Source organism: Pleurodeles waltl, chromosome 5, assembly GCF_031143425.1.
Source record: "Pleurodeles waltl isolate 20211129_DDA chromosome 5, aPleWal1.hap1.20221129, whole genome shotgun sequence".
NCBI lineage: Eukaryota > Metazoa > Chordata > Amphibia > Caudata > Salamandridae > Pleurodeles > Pleurodeles waltl.
The window spans coordinates 960,413,180-960,434,941 of record NC_090444.1 but is presented as its reverse complement, the minus strand read 5'-3'; the positions used below and the strand labels follow the sequence as shown (position 1 = coordinate 960,434,941).

The 21,762-nt window shown below is 48.9% G+C and overlaps 1 protein-coding gene across 2 annotated transcripts in view; it reads right to left on the bottom strand.

Moving 5' to 3' along the window:
* AHCTF1 (AT-hook containing transcription factor 1) overlaps positions 1-21,762 on the bottom strand; it is a 1,009,458-nt gene that overhangs the window by 543,299 nt on the left and 444,397 nt on the right. For both annotated transcript variants that reach the window (XM_069235080.1, XM_069235081.1), the window contains one exon: positions 8,306-8,383. In XM_069235080.1, coding sequence (XP_069091181.1) covers positions 8,306-8,383 — 78 coding nt within the window. The remainder of the gene's footprint in view (positions 1-8,305; positions 8,384-21,762) is intronic.

Sequence of the window (21,762 nt, the reverse complement as noted above, 5' to 3'; positions counted from 1 at the left end):
CTCTCAGCTACCAGTGTCCAGCACATGTATATAAAATGGCTTCCCTGGCCACTTACTAGGTCAGAGAATCAAAGATATCTGCTCGTGCAGCTATGCTAGCACATGTAATTTAATGGAGCCTGCCTTTGGGCTTGTAAGGTCTGCTAGTGAGGTGACTTACATATATTGCATGCAGTGTTTGGGGACATGGCACACAGGCTGTGTTCCATGTCGTGTTTTCACTTTTGTCTGCACCAAGACATGTAGCTTGTAATGGCAGGCTGTCATGTGCTTGGTGAGGGATCCCTTAGGGTGACAATTTGTGCTGTAGCCCTTAGGGACCTCCTTTAGTACCCCGGGCCCTAGGTACCAGGACTACCATTTACAAGGGACTTACAGAGGGCGCTAAAGTTTTCCGAATTTGGGAAACAACTGTGCAATTTTAGGGAAAGAAGTATGGCACTGGGGACCTGTTTAGCAGGAACCCAGTGCATTTTCGGTTGAAATTACATCAGATACCAGGAAGGTGGGGGGCTAACTATGCCAAAAAGGGTGCTTTCCTACACCTCTGAGATCTGAACCTTGTCGGAGAGATTCCCCCGACGCTCTGCCTACTGGAACTTCGGGTCCCACTGCAGAGCCTGCATACACCATTTGGCATGTGTCACCAGCAGGATGCATGAAGCTATGAGGTCCAGAAGACTGAGTCAGTCTCACCGAAATCCAGGACAGAGGGTGAAACATCATTATCATAGCCTGAATATCCTGGACTTGCCACTCTGAGGATAAGCTTGAGAATACACGGTGTCCAGAACAGTTCAGATAAAAGGGAGCATCTGAGAAGGTGCCATGTGTGATTTCTGCACATTGACAGTGAACCCAAACAAATGCAAAAGGTTCACCATAGTCTGGAGGTGGGAGACGACAGCCTGGATCAAGCTCGCCTTCAACTTTCAGTTGTAGAGACAGGGTAAGACTGATAACCCTAACTCAGCAGATGAGCTGCGACCACTGCCATCAGACCTCTGGCCACTGCCCCATGAGGTTGATGGGTCTCGCACCTTCAGCCATGCAGAGGTGGGGCAGCATGTAAGACACAATGGCTGGACAGAAACTGGAGCAGTTGGAAGCCCCTTCCGTAGTCACAAAAGAGCTGAAGGCAGATTAGTGGAGATGAGGGGCCGCCGCGCAGCCCAAGGACCTGGCCCTAACACGAGAATCCTTGAGGCGCTCAAGTGCCGAATCTCCCTTGTCTCTGAAGAGATGGGAGTCATTGAAAGGCATGTCCATCAGGGAAGCTTGGACATCCCCGAAAAGCCAGCCAAGCTCAGCTACTGTCAATGAAGCTGTTCTGTCTAGCAAGTGGGTCGAGTCCAGTGTGCAATGTATCATGAATTTTGCTGTCTCTCTCCTGTCTGCGACAACCTAAGATAGTACAGCCCTGGCCTCCTCCAGGACCTGTGGCAGCAATTGTGCAACCGTGTCCGATAGAGTGTGGTAATAACAACCTAGACGGCATGCAGTGTTCTCAGACCGCAATGCAAGGTTGGCAGAAGAAATCTTCTAACCAAATTATTCCAGCTTCTTGGATTCCCTTTCAGGGAGAGCGGGTAGGGAACACACCATTTGAAGTGGAGGCTTGGACCACCAAGCTCTCAGGGGTGGGGTGTTGAGTCAGGAAACATGGATCCCCAGGTGCGGGGCGATGGCAGTGGGAAATCATCCTATTCCCTGTGCTGGGTTTGAACAAGGTACCCAGAAGAATGCCTGTGAGGGCATCACTGAACAGGATCAGGGGTTTGGCGGGGGAAGCTCCCGGTTGCAGCACCTCTGTCAAGAGATTAGTCTTAACGGCGACTGTGGGTACCTGACAGTCCAGGACCTCAACCGTCTTCCTCACCACCACTGCATAAGAGGATCCTTCCTCCGGAGCTACAGTAGGGGTAAAAAGCGTACCAGCACCTGTTGATGTGTCCATTCCACTGGCTTCACCCAAGTTCCCAGGTGAGTCTATTTCTTCTTTCTATGGCTGGCATTCTAAAGTGTCCAGCAACCTCTCCCATTCTTCCCCGAGGCCTGGCCTAGCAGGATAGTGCTCAGGATCCGAACGAGGAGGCAAAGCTCCTGCCAACCTTGTAGTTGGGTGACGTCCATCTAGTTCAGTGTCACAGTCTGGGATGACTATGGGGAATAGTGCTGCCAGTGGGTGCTGGGAGCATCAGCACTGGCAAAGGTGAAGGTGGTATGACAGCCGTCGGTTTAGATCCCTTCCGGATCCAGGACTGGATCCCTCAGAGCCCATCGCCACTGGGGCAGTAGCCACCAGCGCGGAACCAAATTGTGCCCCCTCCAACCCTGAGGGGCCCAAAGGTGATCAAGCTGGGTAGGACTGCTCAAAAATGAGATGCATGGCCTAGGTGAGGCGCGGAGTCCGCCAGGGGACAGGTTCCAAAGAACAAGGACTAGAATGGGGACACTCCCTCACTGCATCAGCCGATGGACAATATGTCGAACAGCACTTCGACTTCTTACTCTTTCTCTTGCACCCCGACTTAACAGATCACCTCAAGGACTGAAAGGGACGATGACGACGACTTCACGCTCTGTGACATTCATATAGGAAATTAAGACCTTTCTGGCACAGTTACCCTCCACTTTTTGCCTGGTGATAGTGTGTTTAGACTGTAGTACACTGGAATTCTGCTAACCAGGACCCTAGTGTCAGTGTTCTCTCCCCTAAATGTAATTATATGATAGTTTTTAGACCTCACAATCTACATTTTGATGCACCCATGTAAGTCCCTAGTATATGGTACTTAGGTACCCAAGGCATTGTTACACCAGGGCCCCCCCCCCCCCCCTCCAAGAGCTGCAGCGTGTATTGTGCCACCCATGAGGGCCCAAGCAAACTGTGTCTACAGGCCTGCCATTGCAGCCTGTGTGAAATTGTGCATGCATCTTTCACTCCAGATTTAAGGGTTGCCTTATATCATGGTAACTGCACTCGGATCCTGTAAATCACCCCTCAGGTAGGCCTCTCAGCCCAAGGGCAGGGTGCATGGTTCTAAGTGTGAGAGCAACCCTGCATGAGCAGAAGTGCCCCTACAAACCCCAGGTTCCATTTCCTGGGCTTTGTAAATGCAGGGAAACTATCTTAAATGCATGTAGTGGGCACTGGTCAACATGAGTTGTCCAACTACATAATGGCTTCACTGAACATAGGCATGTTTGGTATCAAACATGTCCAGAGCATGCAACTACACTGATTCCAGTGCTAGTTTCATGATACCAAGTACTCTAGAGGTTCCCTAGGGGATACTCCAAAGTCTGCCTGCACAGCCTGTGCTGCTGCCCATCACTCGGGCAGGGGGAAGGCCGAACAAAGGATTTCCTTAAACAAAGAGCTGTGGCCACCTCATCTTTAGAAGAAAGTGTCTCTGGGCTGGGGTGTGGCTGCCTCTGAGCTCCACCAGACTGCTTTGAAGTGCACATTTGGTTCCTCAGCGTAAACCGGTTTACAGCAGTGCAGGAATCCCCGGTTCCCACTCTGGCGTGAAACCACATAAATGACAGGGGAGTGGCCACTTGATTCTGCCATCTTGGAAATAAGATGAGCAGAGGCCCCTGGGAGCATCTGAATGGTTAGTCCAATGGGTGACGTCCCTGACCTCCCCTGATAGGTGAGCCACTGCATTAAGTGTCCAAACCCCTTCCTGGGTTACTTAATGGCTTCCCTGAGGGTGGAACCCTATGTTCATCTGCAAGACTTCAGGAACCATCTGCAAGTCTCCTCTGCAAGACACTTCTGCAACCTGGACACCAGAATTGCTGCTGTTCTTCGCTGGAACCAGAAGCAAGACTCTAACCAGTAAGGGGGCTCCTACTGCAACTTTGTTTCCAAGTTCTGAAAACACTTCTACAACCCCATGGCTGTGCATCCTCCAGTCACTGGGACTCTGCCTGCCCTTAGGAAAGCAAGCCGGAATCTCCACTGGAGTGACGAAGTAAGTCCCCTGCATCAGCAGGTACCTCAATGACTACAACCGATTTGTGACTCCTGCTGTCCCACAGACTCTTCAAGGCTCTACAACACAGGTGGCGTTTCTGTGGCTCTCCAGAGGTCTGACCTATCTTCCTTGCAACTGTTAAGTCTGTGGTCCCTCGGTGGCACTGCTTGGCTGGAACCTATGTGCACCATATCGGTTTGTCATTGTCAAGACTAGTTGGATCTTCAGTCCAGAGACCTTGTAGCTCCAAGAAGCCCTGGCCTCCAGCACTCTCCAGCTCCAAGTACAACGTCCTCTCTGCAACTCCTGTGATGTGGGCAACTCTCTTTGCCGTGCTGTTGAGGCCTCCCAGTGACTCCTTGCGCCTGCTGCCAGAGTGTTCTGCTGGGGGTATCCACTGATTCCTGCTGGCTGTCCGTGTGCTGAGGGCTGGCCCTCCCCTACCTGCCAAGGTTGGGTCACCTAAAACTTGCTGGTCCCCACAAAGCCTGCAAACTCTGTGCAAAGCTTTCCTGCATTTGCCAAGGCTTATTGGTAGTCCCGCTGACACTGACCCCTCTACAATTCGATCACCAGCAAGAGGCAGCTCGCGGACTACTCCTGAAATCTTCCTTCATCACCTAGACTCCACAGCTTCACTTCATCCACCGTCCTACAGGAAAGCATCTCCGAGAAGGGTGGGCATGGCCCTCCTGCAACACCTGGGCACCTCAAGATGGTCTGGACTCTGTTTCCTCTTTCTTTAGGCCCTCTTCTTCCGGAATCCACACCTGGGTTCCACTGACCTGGTCCATTGGTCACAACAGCAGCTGGACAACCGAGGTCCACACTGACTTAAGCTGGAGGTTCTGACACGTCTTCACCCCTATGCACCTGGGCTCCATGGTGTATGAACTCCACTTTTCTGGGTATCCACGGGTGGGGGTACTATCCAACCTCCCTTGTCCCAACGGGTTTCTTCAGGGTCCTCTGAAACTCCAACCATGACTTCCCCATATTCGCCTATGGACACTGACCACAGATTACTACTCTGCACAGGGGTGCCTGGGGAATCCCATCTACTTACCTTTGGGGTTTTAGCACTTCCCCAGTCCTAAAGGTCCTTGGGTGGCAGAGTGAGTTTGAAGTTATTTTCACATTACTTTTTTTTTATTATATAGTTTCAATCATCATAACATTTCTCACACTTTAGTCGTTCTTTCCTGTGTCTATATATCAGTACTGACCTGTGTGGTATGATCAACCGCTTTACACCCTCCTGGATAAGCCTTAGCTGCTCTCCACAGCTACCCTATGAGAGCTCTGGTTATCTAGAGCCACCTACACTATCATGAAGGGTTGCCCAGACTTAGTAAAGGATGTCTCCCCTATAGGTGTACACCACATACTAAGCCAGCCTCCTACACTACCTGCTCTAGGGCTGGTGTCAATGGTGTCTGTGCCAATCTCGAACCTTGGGGTTGCAAAGTGGATTGGGTGCCGGAGCATGAGTCCGTTTGCAGTTTAAAGGTAGCCAAATCACAGCGCAACTCCAAGTGGTAGGAGTGGCGGAACGAACCGGTGTTGTGATTGAATCACCTGTGTTTCTTTTACTTTTTTTTTTTCTTTCCAATTACTTGGTAGGGAGGGCTGACTCAGAGCATGTCCATGTTCTTGACTTCAATTGATACCATGTCATCATCAAATTCTTTCCGTGTTTGATGTCTAGCATGGGCTTTGCAGTTGTGGATGGCCTTCATGTTCATCTTTGTTAATCGGTCACTGAGCTCCAAGTCATGTGAGGAGCAGAGACACTGGAGACTGACCTTGTGAGTGTAAATCATCGACATCTGCTTATGGTATTCTCTACATGGCTTGAACCCTGTTGTAGGAAAATGGCTCCCTGTTGCAGTTACCCCCACTTGACTTGATTGAGAAGTGTGCTGGGACCCTGCTAACCAGGCCCCAGCACCAGTGTTCTTTCACCTAAAATGTACCATTGTTTCCACAATTGGCACACCCCTGGCACACAGATATGTCCCTTGTAAAAGGTACCAGTGGTACCCAGGGCCCTGTGATCAGGGAAGGTCTCTAAGGACTGCAGCATATGTTGTGCCACCCTAAGGGAACCCTCACCTAACACATGCACACTGCCATTGTAGATTTTGTGTGTTGGTGGGGAGAAAAAGGCAAAGTCAACATGGCATCCCCCTCAGGATGTCATGCCCACAAAATACTGCCTGTGGCATAGGTAAGTCACCCCTCAAGCAGGCCTTACAGCTCTAAGGCAGGATGCACTATACCACAGGTGAGGGCATTGCTGCATGAGCAATATGCCCCTACAGTGTCTAAGTCTATTCTTAGGCATTGTAAGTACAGTGTGGCCATATTAGGTATATGGTCTGGGAGTTGGTCAAAAACGAACTCCATAGCTCCATAATGGCTACACTGAATACTGGGAAGGTTGGTATCCAACTTCTCAGAATAATAAACCCACACTGATGCCAGTGTTGGATTTATTAAAAAAATGCACACAGAGGGCATCTTAGAGGTGCCCCCTGTATTTTACCCAATCCTTCAGTGCAGGACTGACTGGTCTGTGCCAGCCTGCTACTGAGAGACGAGTTTCTGACCCCCTCGGGTGAGAGCCTTTGTGCTCTCTGAGGCCAAAAACAAAGCCTGCACTGGGTAGAGATGCTTAACACCTCCCCCCTGCAGGAACTGTAACACCTAGCAGTGAGCCTCAAAGGCTCAAGCTTCGTGTTACAATGCCCCAGGGCACTCCAGCTAGTGGAGATGCCCGCCCCCCCCTGGACACAGCCCCCACTTTTGGTGGCAAGTCCAGGGGAGATAATGAGAAAAACAAGGAGGAGTCACCCACCAGTCAGGACAGCCCCTAAGGTGTCCTGAGCTGAGGTGACCCCTGGCTTTAGAAATCCTCCATCTTGATTTTGGAGGATTCCCCTAATAAGATTAGGGATGTGCCCCCCTCCCCTCAGGGAGGAGGCACAAAGAGGGTGTAGCCACCCTCAAGGACGATAGCCATTGGCTACTGCCCTCCCAGACCTAAACACACCCCTAAATTGAGTATTTAGGGGCGACCCTGAACCCAGGAAATCAGATTCCTGCAACCTGAAGAAAGAAGGACTGCTGACCTACAAGCCTGCAGAGAAGAAGGAAGACGACAACTGCTTTGGCCCCAGCCCTACCGGCCTGTCTCCAACTTCGAAAACCTGCTCCAGCGACACATCTGACAGGGACCAGCGACCTCTGAAGCCTCAGAGGACTGCCCTGGACTACAGGACCAAGAAACACCCGTAAACAGCGGCCCTGTTCAAAACCAGCTACTTCTTTGAAACAAAGAAGCAACTTCCAAAGACTTCACGTTTCCCGCCGGAAGCGTGAGACTCTACACTCTGCACCCGATGCCCCTGGCTCGACCTGCAGAAAACCAACACCTCAGGGAGGACTCCCCAGCGACTGCGAGCCCGTGAGTAACCAGAGACGACCCCCTTGAGCCCCCACAGCGACACCTGCAGAGAGAATCCAGAGGCTCCCCGTGACTGTGATTGCCTGTAACAAGGGACCCGACGCCTGGAACCAACATTGCACCCGCAGCCCACAGGAGCTGAAGGAACCGAACGTCGACACAGGAGTGACCCCCCCAGGCGACCCTCTGCCTTGCCCAGGTGGTGGCTGTCCAGAGAAGCCACCCCCCCGTGCCTGCCTGCACCACTAGAGCGACCCCTGGGTCCCTCCATTGAAACCTATACAAAACCAGACGCCTGCTTTGCTCACTGCACCCGGCCGCCCCTGTGCCTGCTGAGGGTGTACTTTGTGTGCCTTCTCATGTAGTATATATAGTATATACAGAGGCAACTTCCTACACCTGACATTTTAGGTAAGGACATTCCCTACCACACTGGAAAAATATTTTGGGGAAAAGTGAGCGAACAAGCTCTGCATCTGCAAAGGCACCAAAAAAACTGACGTTAGCATGCAAAGGTAGTACCCAATGAGGAGCTGCATGACACCACCTACTGGCGCCCAACGGAATTGCCTTTGAAAATTCTACAGATCCAGTCTGGTGGCTTGGGGTATTCACCAAGTGAAGAATCTACAATTAGATGTTGTCATGAGAAATTACAAATGTCAAACTGCATTTTTCTCAAACTTGAACAAGAGGAAGAAAAAAAGGGAAGATCCACTTTTGTTCAATATTTCAGGACGAAAGATACAATGGAGTACACATTTTCAGTTACTGAAGCACATCATCAATACAGAAAGAAAAAGCAAAAGTTGATATGGTGATTAGATATTAAAACATAAACATGGCATACCTTGAAATGCTTTGCGATGCTTTGGTGCTGGGAGTACCAACAAAAGCTTCTGGTACCAGTGATTCTTCTTTATAAAAACTATTGGAAAATTAAAAAAATAAGGCTGGTTACTTTAGTCTGCACATCATTTTTAATTGTTGCCCATTCAAAACTTATCTAAAAATTGAGTTATATGCCTTGCAGTAACTTTCTGTGAAGAATAGCGTCTTGCTGTGCTCATAACCCTGATAACACCATGAATCTCTTCCACCTTCCCTTTACTGACATCTCAGTGTGTCAAACCAAATAAAATACATATTTCGATTATGATATTGGTGTCATTAGTTAAATATAATTTTTTTATTGCAGTTAAAATTAAAGGCAGAGGGGAAAGGGACAGAGAGCAATACATTACATAAATAAAGGTTAGAGAGGAGGAAATACTATCGTAAATTCATGAAAGCAATCTTTGACCAATAAATAAAAAGCGACCCTTTAACTCACTAGGTACTCAGTAAATGACACAGAATAATGCAGCTAAGATAAAACAAGCATACAGAAATCAGTTGCTTAAGCTATTTACCTGAGCACTAAGCAAAGTAATATATTACCTCTGATGTCCAATCTTCCTATACCATAATCCTTAACTGCTCCAAACTCGCTCAAACATCCGAAACCCCACCAGTTCCCTCTAATTCATACCCTCTAGCCGCCTGGTGATAGGAGACCAAATCAGGGTCCACCATTTCTGAGCCCTCTGCCTCTTACTTTTATACAAATTAATCTCCAGATAGTAAATTGGTCTGGTATTAGCCAGTCTGATACAATGCACATAAGAGCCACTGACACTGCAAGAAATACAAAGTACGATTCTTTGTACAAGATCTTTGTAGCAGGTATATCCTTGACTACTCCTAATAACATCATTGAAGTAGTTATTTGGACCCTTATGACCATACCAACAATAAAGCCAATGTGTTTTTTTTTTTTTTTTTTTTTTTTAAACAAGAGCCAAAGCTAAATATGCGAAATATACATGCACAATACCTGCTTGGTCCACTCCACTGTGGTAACATCTGCTATCGGATCTCCTACCCCATTTATACATTTTAACTGGTGTGTAATAAAGGTTGAATATGGTTTTATAATGCTGACTCTTCAGCCCCGCTGTGAACAATACCCTGCCTGCCAAGATCTAATGACTCCTGTAGAAGTAACCCTTCAGTCCCAAGTCTCCTTTCCCACTTAGAATTTTTAGCCTCCAAAGCATCAGACCCGCCTTCCATTAACAATGACAAAAGTGTTGCAATCCTTCCTTTTTTTCCCCCTAGCAACAGCGTTAAGTACCGGAACCTGGTCAAGTGAAAATTGAGTCTGATCCAAATTAATAAGAAAATCTTGAGAAATTTAGATAGTTCAGGGGACCCCCAGAGAGGTGTATAATAAATACATTTCTGGAGCCTAAACAATCTTTTAACCGGTCATCATAATTTACACATGCACCCGTGCAAAACCTTGAATTTTGTTTCCTTTCTGCAATAGCTGGGTTCGATATTTATCACAAGGCAGCCCTTGGCATCCAAACCCCTTTATTAATTCATAAATTGAAGGGAATTGGGCTGAGACAGATTCCCTGCTCTACCCGTGGCCACTATACCCAGATGTTGAAGCAGACAGGCCCAATAATACAATGCAAGGTTTGGGACAGCCCAGCCCCCATGGCCCTTAGACAACAGAAGCACTTAGAACTTAGAAGCACTTCTAGGCTACTTGAACTCCCAGATGAAGTTGAAGCATGCACTCTAAAATCTTGCCAACCTGATCCTACTAAATTCCAGCTGGATAGCTCTGAATAGATACAAGAGCTTGGGCAAAATCATCATTTTCAAGAGATAACACCTTCGTACCAGTGACAGACACTGGCAATTTATTCTCCTAAACTCTTGCCCTGTCTGAGTTAGGAGAGGAGCCAAATTCAAGTTAACCAAGTAATCCATTCTGATGTAATTCGTACTACCATATATACAGCTTCCGTCAAGGGTCCTCAATACAGGTGCCTTTTGTACAAATGATCTGTGCTTTTGCCACATTGAGCTTATACCCAGAGTACTTTCCAAAATATTGTTTCTTTCTCCATCTCCTTTACAGCCGGAGATTAGTAGTTATCACTTCTGTCATCTCTGCACGGTTGATAGAATGTATATCCCAGGTCGGAATTCATATGTTTGTCCCACATGTCCACTAGTCTGTGCCACTGAACCAATTGTTGAAGTGCCGTAAAACCAGAGGTTTCCTACCAGTATACACTTGAACCCCACCTAAGTGTTTCTTAATTGCTTAGTGTATATTGAAATCAGCTCACAAAACAAGCGGAACTGGCCAAGAGGCTAATTCAACATTTAGAAAAATGAGAACACCAGCCTAGGCCAAATTAGACCCATATACCGATCACAGTGTGAATCTTCCTCCCCCACACAACACTACAGGATGACCCACCTGCCCGCTATGTCTCCAGTGCTCCAATTCAGTGAGTAGTTAGTCTGTCTAGCTAAAATGGCCACCGCCCTGGATGCTAGGCCCTGGCGGGTACAAGCCAAAATGTGAAAACCCCAGGTCTGCAAAGAGTTATCATGCCCCAGGGGATATGTGTTTTTGGGATACATATGATATCCAGTTTCACCAGCATTAATCGTAATGCCGTCCTCCGTCTCTTCGCCTTATTCAGACCGCAGGTATTAATCGTACATATACAAATATTGCTACATATCATTCCAGATAATGGTAAAAAAGCCATAGTGTCCCATCACAGTTAACCAAAGCCTCTGTAGCCACAAACTGAGCCACAAACTGAACAATCATCTCCCTAGAGTGACAGACATTACAGTACTTCCCAGAGGCTTGTCAGATCACTCCCCAGTGGTCCTGGGCCAGCGGGTGGGTCCTAGGAGTCAGACATTTCACTGGGTATGTCGCCCTGGCACCTCCAGTGCCCTTAATCGCACACACCTTGAAGCCTCTATTAACAGATACTCTACACATAATACAGGCTTGGTTACATCCCCCCAGGTATTGTTGGAGACTCTGAAGTCCACACTCCAGGGGACAGACATTAGCTATTGTATGGGGCAGTCCAACAGCATAAATAAAGACATACAGCAGCCCCTAAAGGTAAAAATCTCAAAACTGCACCTGCGAGGCAACTTACCAGATGGCCATCAGGAACATCGGCAGCTTGGCTTAGTGCAACAACAATACCACCAGACTCTAATGGATGAGGCAAGACTAGCATGGCAGGCACCTCAGAGCCTTAGTTACCAGTGGGTTGTCAAGTCGGATGCTTCATAGATTGTGCCAAGGTGGCTCTAGGTCACCTCCCTTCCTCTGATAGGGGATGAGTCGGTTGCCTTACTTACAGACCTGGAGAAGATACAGTGTAGATCTGCTTCTCACTTCAAGGGAGCATATAACAGGCTCAAGATAGTGCCTAGTGTACTAACAGAGGAATTTGTGGGAGCTCTCCTGCTCAAGACCTTTTCGACCACAGCCCATGCATAGTTAGAAGAGAAGCTCACAAAAGAAAAATTTGTCTTGGGTGTCGTCAGTATTAATTCAGACAAAGCCCCCAGACCAAAAGGGTACCTTGTGAATTCTTTATAGCATACATGGCCAAACTTCAAGACCACCTTTATGCGGTCTTGTCTGCCACAGAAGCAGAGGTCATGCCACTGGGTTAGCACCATGCGGAGATTGTGGTATTTCCTTCACCTGAATGTCTGGTGGATGATCGGACGTCATATCACCTGATATCTCTATTAAACGTAGAGGTACAGATATAGGCCAACGCATTGGCGAATCCGCTAATTAAGTATATCAGATCTGGTCATTTAGACGAGTCTGGTTTCATGACCCAGTGGATGACACGCCATAATATCCACTGTATCTATAATGCAATAGCCATGGCCGACAGACTGGAGGAGCCAGAAATTGTCTTTTTGTCCAACTTAGACAAAGCTTTCGTGAGCTAAGAGTACTTATTTATCCTGCTCCAGAGTCTTAACCTTGGCCCTCTGTTTACGTCATACCTTTGCCTGTTATACACTGACTTGAAGGCATCGTAGAGGGTGGCAGAGACCCGCTCTGGTTCCTCCCCTATCCAGGGGACACGACAGGGTTGCCCCCATCCCCCACTGCTGTTTGCCCTGGTCATATAGCCCATGGCGGTGTGGATGAGGATGGATTTCGAAGTCAAGGGTTTAAAAAAAGGGATGTATTGCCTGATAGAATTACACTATACCCTGATGATGTCCTCATCTTTCTCACAATGAACATGACAGGTCCCAGACTATTACAGATCATGCGCATATTTGGAGAAATCTCTGGCCTATATATTAATACATCCAAATCAACAGTTTATGCACTGGGCCCGGGGCCCCGTGGCTTGGGATGGGCCTCAGGACTGCGGCAGGCCACCACTGGGTTCAAGTATTTGGGGGGGTTTTGTTTGTTCCCAGATGCTGCTGTGGTGTGGGGAGCAAATATTAAACCGGTACGGGCTAGTCTTAAAGATATAAGGATTTGGTTGGTGCTCCTCCTGTCCCTCTTGGGACGGTCTACAATCTTTAAAATAGTCTCTCTTTCTAGATTCATTAATCAACTGCAGAATTACGCATTCACAATTTTACATCAGTGGGTCCATGGACTGAATTCCATTCTCAATCCTATAGGGGTGTGGCAGGAAAATTCCCGTCCCATGGCCCTTAGTAAGTGCTTTCATCCACCTACTGCTGAGGCATTGTAGCTGGGAACGCAGAATCCTATTATCTAGCTGCCCACCTCTTGATGATAAATGACTGGCGGCACAATACACATGGTGGCCTGGCATATGCGCTCGATAAATGGGCCATGGGTACTACTTCATTGTTGTCATATCTGTATGGTGGAGGTAGATACACAAATTTACCCCCACAATGAGAATGGTCTTTCGGTTATGGCAGTCATCGTTTTAACAGATGAGGTGGTGGGGCAGATTGACTGAACTGAACAGATGCCACCATCTCCGGATGGGTGGAAAATTCTAAGGTAAGGAATCTGCAGCTACAATATGTCCCTACCAGATATTTCATTATAGAAGGTAAGTAACTTGTACATCTGATAGAATCTTCTAGTCGCAGATTACTAACCTTAGAATAGATACCCAAGCAATGCCATCCTTGGAAGTGGGCTGCGAACCAAGATCATAGTAGAAAGTCCTGCAGGACCGAACGACCAAAGTAGCCGTCCCAACAGACCTGACTGTCCAGGCAGTAATGTTTAGCAAACGTGTGCAGGGATGCCCACGTACCTGCCTGGCAGATACCAGGACAGAAACTCCGCGTGCTAACACAGTGGAAGCAGCAGTTGCTCTGGTGGAATGAGCGCACAAGCCCTCAGGGGGTTGCTTCTTGGCCAAAGCGTGGCATATCTTGATGCAAAGAAGTACCCATCAAGAGATGGCATGTTTTTGCACCGCCTTCCCTTTCTTCGCACCCACATATCCAACAAAGATTTGATCGTCCACCCGGAAATCTTTAGTACGATTAAGATTGAATGCCAATGTCAGATGGTGGAGTCTCTCCGACTCATGGGACAGTTGGGGAGTGCGTAAAATGTAGGCAAGGTTATGGACTGGCCTACATGAAAAGGCGTACCAACCTTGGAAAGGAAGGAAGCCTTAGTGCACAACACAACTTTGTCAGGGTGCACAGACAAGAATGGAGGCTTAGAAGAAAGAGCTTGAAGCTCACTCACTCTGCGAGCAGAAGTGATGGCAACAAGAAAGTGTGTTGAAAGTGAGGAGCTGTAAAGGACAATTGTGCATCAGCTCAAAGGGAGTACACATAAAGTAAGGGCAAGATTGAGGACCCACTGAGGCATGATAAATGGAGTGGGAGGAAATAAATGGGTGAGACCTTTAAGGAATTGATTGACATTAGGAGATTTAAAGAGTGAGGGCTGATCAGGTAACTTAAGAAAGGCCAAAATATCTGATGAATACCCTTTAAGGGTGCCCAAAGCAGAGCCCTCCTGGGCTAAAGAAAGAATGAACTAAAGAACCTCAGAAAGAGGAGCAGAGAGGATCAAAAGATTTGTTGGTACACCATGCTCCAAACTTATGCCAATGACAGGCGTATACCATCGCAGACTTCTGGCGGAAGGTCAAAAGTCATCAACTGCCACCGCTCAATCTCCAAGCATGAAGGCAGAGATTGGACAGGTTTGGGTGAAGAACTGTCCCCTGTTGCTGTGAAAGAAGATCTTTGTTGCAGTACCACATGGTGGTAGTGTTGTCCGTGAACACATGCACTACTTTCCCTTTGAGAGAGAGAAGAAATGCTTTCAACGCAAGCCTGATCTCCCAGAGCTCCAGAAGATGGATATGGAGCGCAGACTTCACTGGAGGCCTCTGATCTCTGCCTCTCCCATGTGGCCGTCCCAACCTAGAAGTGACACATCTGTCACTATGCATAGATCTGGCTAGAGAAGAGAAAAGGATCTGCCATGGACCCTATGTGGATTCGAAAGCCACCACTACAGGTCTTTTGCAGTCCCCTAAGAGATCTGGACCATGTCAGAGAGATTTCCCTGATGCTGCGCCCACTGGAACTTCAGGTCCCACTGCAGAGCCTGCATATGCCAGCTGGCATGTGTCACTAGCAAAATGCAGGAGACCATGAGGCCCAGCAGCCTCAGAATCAATCTCACCAAAACCCAAGACAGAGGCTGAAAGATCAGAATCATAGCCCGAATATCTTGGATTCACTTTTCGAGAGGATGAGCCTGAAACTGCACTGTGTGTTCAGAACAGCTCCGATGAAAGGGGGCGTCTGGGAGGGTGTCAGGTGGGACTTCAGAACGTTGATAGTAAACCCTAACGCGTGCAGGAGGTTCGTCGTAGTCTGAAGGTGGGAGATTACTTTCTGGGGCGAGTCTGCCTTCAACAGCCAGTCGTCGAGGTAGGGGAAGACAGAAATCCCTAACCAGCGCAGATAGGCTGCGCCCACCACTATCACTTTCGTGAACACCGAAGGGGCACTGGTAAGGCCAAAGGGGAGCATAGTAAACTGAAAGTGCTTGTGACCTACCACGAACCGCAGGTAATGTCTGTGGGCAGGCAGGATGGGAATGTGGAAATAGGCATCCTCCAAGTCCAACGCTGCCATCCAGTCTCCTGGGTCTAAGGCAGACAGGACCTGAGCCAGGGTGAGCATTTGGAATTTCTCCTTCTTGAGGAAGAAATGGAGGTCCTAAAGTCTACAACAGGACACAAGCCCTTGTACTTTTTCAACACCCAAAAGTAGCAGGAATAACAACCACAACCTACTTCTGGCACCGGGACCTTTCTCTATGGCTCCCTTGGCCAAGAGAGCTGCGACTTCCTGGTGGAGAAGTGCCAAATGATGCTCCGGAAGATGGAGGCATGGCTGGTGGGGCAGATTTGAAGAGGAGGGAAAAGCCCTTTTGAACTATCTGCAAAACCCACCTGTCCGTAGTGATGAATTCCCAGTGGGACAGGTGATGGTGAATCCTGCTGCCAACTGGAACAGAGTGAGAGGACGGAGTCGGAGGGTTTGGAGGCCGAGGTGGACTGGGCAGACCTCTGGTTCCCTGTCCCATGCCCACGTGGGATTCCGCATCCCCAGCTACGCAGTGGCTGAATAGGATTGGTGGCATGGTGGCTGGGTTGGAGATGCAACAGGGAGCCCCTTCCGTGGCCACATAAGGGGCACAAGGCGGACTGTTGGGGGCGAGGGGCAGTGGAAAGGCCAAGGGACCGGGCCATAGCCCGGAGTCCTTCAGCCTCTCCACAGGAGAGTCCACCCAGTCTCCAAAGAGACGGGAGCCATCAAAGGGCATGTCCATAAGAGACTGTTGGGCAACCCCCAAAAAAACATAAGTGTGCAACCAAGCGTGGCGCCTCAAGGCCACCGTCACAACCGATCTACCTAGAGAGTCGCTCGTGTCTAGCCCACATCGGATGGTGAAAATCCCCACGTCTCTCCCACTGGTGACAACTTGGGAGACGATAGCACGGGCCTCCTCCCTTATTTGCGGCGGAACTTGCGCAACCGTATCACCCTGAGAGTGGGTATAACGGCCCAGAAGGCATGCGGTGTTCACGGACCGCAGCGCGAGAATGGAGGAAGACGACATCTTCCAAAATCAAGGCACCCTTTTTGATTCCCTATCCGGGGGTGCGGAAGGGAATGCGCCCGAGGAAGAAGAAGCCTGTATGGCAAGACTCTCAGGCGTGGGGTGTTAGGACAGGAATTTGGGGCCGTTCGGGGGGAGGGCGATGGTGGCGTGTGATAGTCCTGTTCACAGGAGCCCGTGTTGGGTTTGAGCCAAATACACAATAGAACATCGGTGAGGTCTTCATTGAATGGCAGAAGGGGCTCAGGGGAGGAAGCCCATGGCTGAAGCACCTTCATCAGGAGATCTGACCTGAACAGTAGGCAGCTCAAGGCCAAGGACCTCAGCCACCCTACTGACCACCAAAGAATAAATCGCTCCCTCTGCTGTAACCACAGTAGGAGGAGACAGCATGCCAGCGTATGGAGAAGTGTCCAGGCCACTGGCCTCACCCAACTCCTGTGCCCAATCTAAATCAGGGTCTTTCTGGTATTCATAAGGTTCCAGGGACCCCTCCAATCTTTCCCTGAATTCGTACCCATAAGAAAAAGGGTTACAATCCGACCTGGGGTGAGTAGGCCTCATTGAAGACAGATTCAGCCTTGGGAGACGCCATTCCGACTCAGACTCGACAGGGATGAGGATCGGGTCGATGGTGGGCATCACCGATGTCGGGAGCGTCGACAATCGAACCAGCGCCGGGGAAGGTCTCAGTGGTACGACCGGCATAGGTGTGGATCAACGAGCGGATCCGGAGGGGACCTCGGTGGCCGGAGCTACGGAACACGAAGGACCCCCTACCAAACCCCTTGGGCCCCAAGGTGCTGTATCTGGGTCTGCGTGCCCAAAAATGAGGGGTCACTCCAGCTCCCGGAAATTCGGGAAACCGCGGAGCGGACCTAGAAGCAGGCTCCAAAGACAGAGGCCTCCAGCGTCAATGCTCCTCCTGTGTCGCATCAGCTGAGCGACAAGGTGAAGTCGAAGGGTGACCGGACCGCTTCGACGACTTCTTACCTGTGCCTGAAGACTTGGTGTAGGAAGCTGGCTCTGTATATACAGGGAGTGCAGAATTATTAGGCAAGTTGTATTTTTGAGGATTAATTTTATTATTGAACAACAACCATGTTCTCAATGAACCCAAAAAACTCATTAATATCAAAGCTGAATATTTTTGGAAGTAGTTTTTAGTTTGTTTTTAGTTTTAGCTATGTTAGGGGGATATCTGTGTGTGCAGGTGACTATTACTGTGCATAATTATTAGGCAACTTAACAAAAAAAAATATATACCCATTTCAATTATTAATTATTACCAGTGAAACCAATATAACATCTCAACATTCACAAATATACATTTCTGACATTCAAAAACAAAACAAAAACTAATCAGTGACCAATATAGCCACCTTTCTTTGCAAGGACACTCAAAAGCCTGCCATCCATGGATTCTGTCAGTGTTTTGATCTGTTCACCATCAACATTGCGTGCAGCAGCAACCACAGCCTCCCAGACACTGTTCAGAGAGGTGTACTGTTTTCCCTCCTTGTAAATCTCACATTTGATGATGGACCACAGGTTCTCAATGGGGTTCAGATCAGGTGAACAAGGAGGCCATGTCATTAGATTTCCTTCTTTTATACCCTTTCTTGCCAGCCACACTGTGGAGTACTTGGACGCGTGTGATGGAGCATTGTCCTGCATGAAAATCATGTTTTTCTTGAAGGATGCAGACTTCTTCCTGTACCACTGCTTGAAGAAGGTGTCTTCCAGGAACTGGCAGTAGGACTGGGAGTTGAGCTTGACTCCATCCTCAACCCGAAAAGGCCCCACAAGCTCATCTTTGATGATACCAGCCCAAACCAGTACTCCACCTCCACCTTGCTGGCGTCTGAGTCGGACTGGAGCTCTCTGCCCTTTACCAATCCAGCCACGGGCCCATCCATCTGGCCCATCAAGACTCACTCTCATTTCATCAGTCCATAAAACCTTAGAAAAATCAGTCTTGAGATATTTCTTGGCCCAGTCTTGACGTTTCAGCTTGTGTGTCTTGTTCAGTGGTGGTCGTCTTTCAGCCTTTCTTACCTTGGCCATGTCTCTGAGTATTGCACACCTTGTGCTTTTGGGCACTCCAGTGATGTTGCAGCTCTGAAATATGGCCAAACTGGTGGCAAGTGGCATCGTGGCAGCTGCACGCTTGACTTTTCTCAGTTCATGGGCAGTTATTTTGCGCCTTGGTTTTTCCACATGCTTCTTGCGACCCTGTTGACTATTTTGAATGAAACTCTTGATTGTTCGATGATCACGCTTCAGAAGCTTTGCAATTTTAAGAGTGCTGCATCCCTCTGCAAGATATCTCACTATTTTTGACTTTTCTGAGCCTGTCAAGTCCTTCTTTTGACCCATTTTGCCAAAGGAAAGGAAGTTGCCTAATAATTATGCACACCTGATATAGGGTGTTGATGTCATTAGACCACACCCCTTCTCATTACAGAGATGCACATCACCTAATATGCTTAATTGGTAGTAGGCTTTCGAGCCTATACAGCTTGGAGTAAGACAACATGCATAAAGAGGATGATGTGGTCAAAATACTCATTTGCCTAATAATTCTGCACTCCCTGTACTATCTCAAAATGAGAGATAATGTGCAGAGTCCAGGGGTTCTCAAGAGGCTTGACAGAGGCAATAATAGATAATACTAATTCTCTATTTGTGGTGGCGTGGTCGAGCACATAGGCTTATTTGAGGGTAGTGTTAAGCCTTTGTTGTACACACAAAGGCAATAAATGAGAAAACACACTCAATGACTTAACCAATAGGTTTTTATGGAGAAAAATATTCTTAATTTATCTTCGAACCACAAGATTCAAATAGCAGGAAAGTACATTAAATGTAAGGTACTTTGCATAGGTGTAGATAGAACTTTGAATCAAAACAGTAATATACACAGTTTGTCATAAAATGTCAATAAGCTATTTTAAAAGTGGACACAGTGTAAAATTCAACAGTTCCTGGTGGAGGTAAGTACAGGTTAGTTTTTGAGGTAGGTAAAGCACTTTAGTCTCAGTGGCACAGGCAGCCCACCGTTAGGGGTGGGGGTTCTAGTCAACCTCAAAAACCCAGCACCAGCAACACAGGGCCCGTCCGGTGCAGAGGTCAAAGAGGGGCCCAAATTACATAGGCACAAATGGAGACTAGGGGTGCTCCGGTTCCAGTCTGCTAGAAGGTAAGACCAGGGGGGGGGTTTGTAGAGCACGGGGGGGGGCACACAAAATACATCCTCTGCAACACACAGGGGCAGCCGGGTGCAGTGTGCAAACAAGGCGTCGGGTTTTGTTTTAAAATCAATGGAGGGACCCGGGGGGTCACTCTGATGATGCAGGCAGGGCATTGGGGGGGGGGGGGGGGGGGGGGGGGCTTCTCGGGCCAGCAACCGACTGGGCAAGGGTGAGGGCTGCCTGCTGGTCATTGCTGCATAGGTGGTTGGTTCTTCATTGGCCTGGGGCTGTGGGTGCAGTGCTTCTACCAGGCGTCGGGTTCTTTGTTACCGGAGTTAGTCGCAGTCAGGGGGGCCTCTGGATTTTCTCTGCAGGCGTCATTGTGGGGGTGCAGGGAGGTCAGCTCAGGGTGGACATGTCAGAGTCACCTGGGGGTCCTCTCTGCGGTGTTGGTTTTCTCTGGACACGGGCAGGGGACGTCGGGTGCAGAGTGGTGGGGACTCACGCTTCTCGAGTGAGGTGGGAGTCCCTTTAACAATGGTTTCTTCTTGTTGCTTTGGACACAGCCACTGTCCGCAGGAGTTTCTTGGCCCTTTGGAGTGGCAGGGCAGTCCTTGGAGTCGGCAGAGGTTGTTGGACCAGCAGGATGCGTCGCTGTTGCAGGTTCTTTGAATCAGGAGACAGGCCGGTAGGGCTGGGGCCAAAGCAGTTGTTGTCTTCATTCTTCTCTGCGGGTTTTCAGATTACCAGTCCTCCTTCCTGTTAGATCACCAGGAATCTGATTTCCTGGGTTCAGTGTCGCCCCTAAATAATATATTTTGGGGTGTGGGCTGGAGGACAGTAGGCAATGGCTACTGTCCCCGAGGGTGGCTACACCCTCCTTGTGCCTCCTTTGGGGAGGGTGGCACATCCCTAATCCTTTTGGGCTAAATCCTCCATGCCAAGATAGAGGATTTTCTAAGGAGGAGGTCACATCAGCTCTGGTCACCTTAGGGGAGGACCTGGCTGAGGGGTGGCTCCTTGTTTTTCTCATTAACTCCTCCAGACTTGCTGCCAAAAGTGGGAGCTGTATCCGGTGGGCGGGCATCTAGACTAGCTGGAGTGCCCTGGGGCGTTTTAACAGCAGGCTTGAGCCTTTGAGGCTCACCACCAGGGGTTACAGTTCCTGCAGGGGGAGGTGTGAAGCACCTCCAACCAGGACAGGCTTTGTTCCTGGTCCCAGAGTGCACAAAGGCACTCACCCCATGTGGCTAGAAACTAGTCTGGAAGTGGCAGGCTGGCAGAGACTGGTCAGCCTAGCAATAGCAGTTGGGCTGGCATGAAGGGGGCATCTCTAAGATTCCCTCTATGTGCATTTCTCAATAAATCTCAGACTGGCATCAGTGTGGATTTATTGTGCTGAGACGTTTGATACCAAACTTCCCAGTATTCAGTGTAGCCATTATGGAACACTGGAGTGCGTGTTTGACAAACTCCCAGACCATATACTCTTTATGGCTACCCTGCACTTACAATGTCTAACAATTGGCTAAGGTCCTGTAGGGGCGTAGTGCTCATGCAGCTATGCCTTCACTGTGGTATAGTGCGCCCTGTCTTAGGGATGTAAGGCCTGCTAGAGGGGTGACTTACCTATGCCACAGGCAGTGGGTTGTGGGCATGGCACTCTGAGGGGAGTGCCATGTCAACTTAGTCTTTTTCTCCCCACCAGCACACACAAGCTGTGAGGCAGTGTGCAGGTGCTGAGTGAGGGGTCCCCAGAGTGGCATAATACATGCTGCAGCCCTCAGAAACCTTCCCTGGCAACAGGGCCCTTGGTACCAAGGTTTACCTTTTACAAGGGACTATCTGTGTGCCAGGGCTGTGGCAATTGTGGAGACGAAGGAACAGTTTTAGGGAAAGACCACTCGTGCTAGGGCCTGGCTAGCAGGGTCCCAGCACACTTTCAGTCAAAGCTGGCATCAACAAAAGGCAAAAAGTCAGGGGGGTAACCATGCCAACAGTGGCATTTTCCTACACTTGAGTGAAGACAAATGGTGCTGGCTATGCGAGCGGTCTCGAGACCTTCCCCTCGAGCAAGACTGGGACCTACACGGA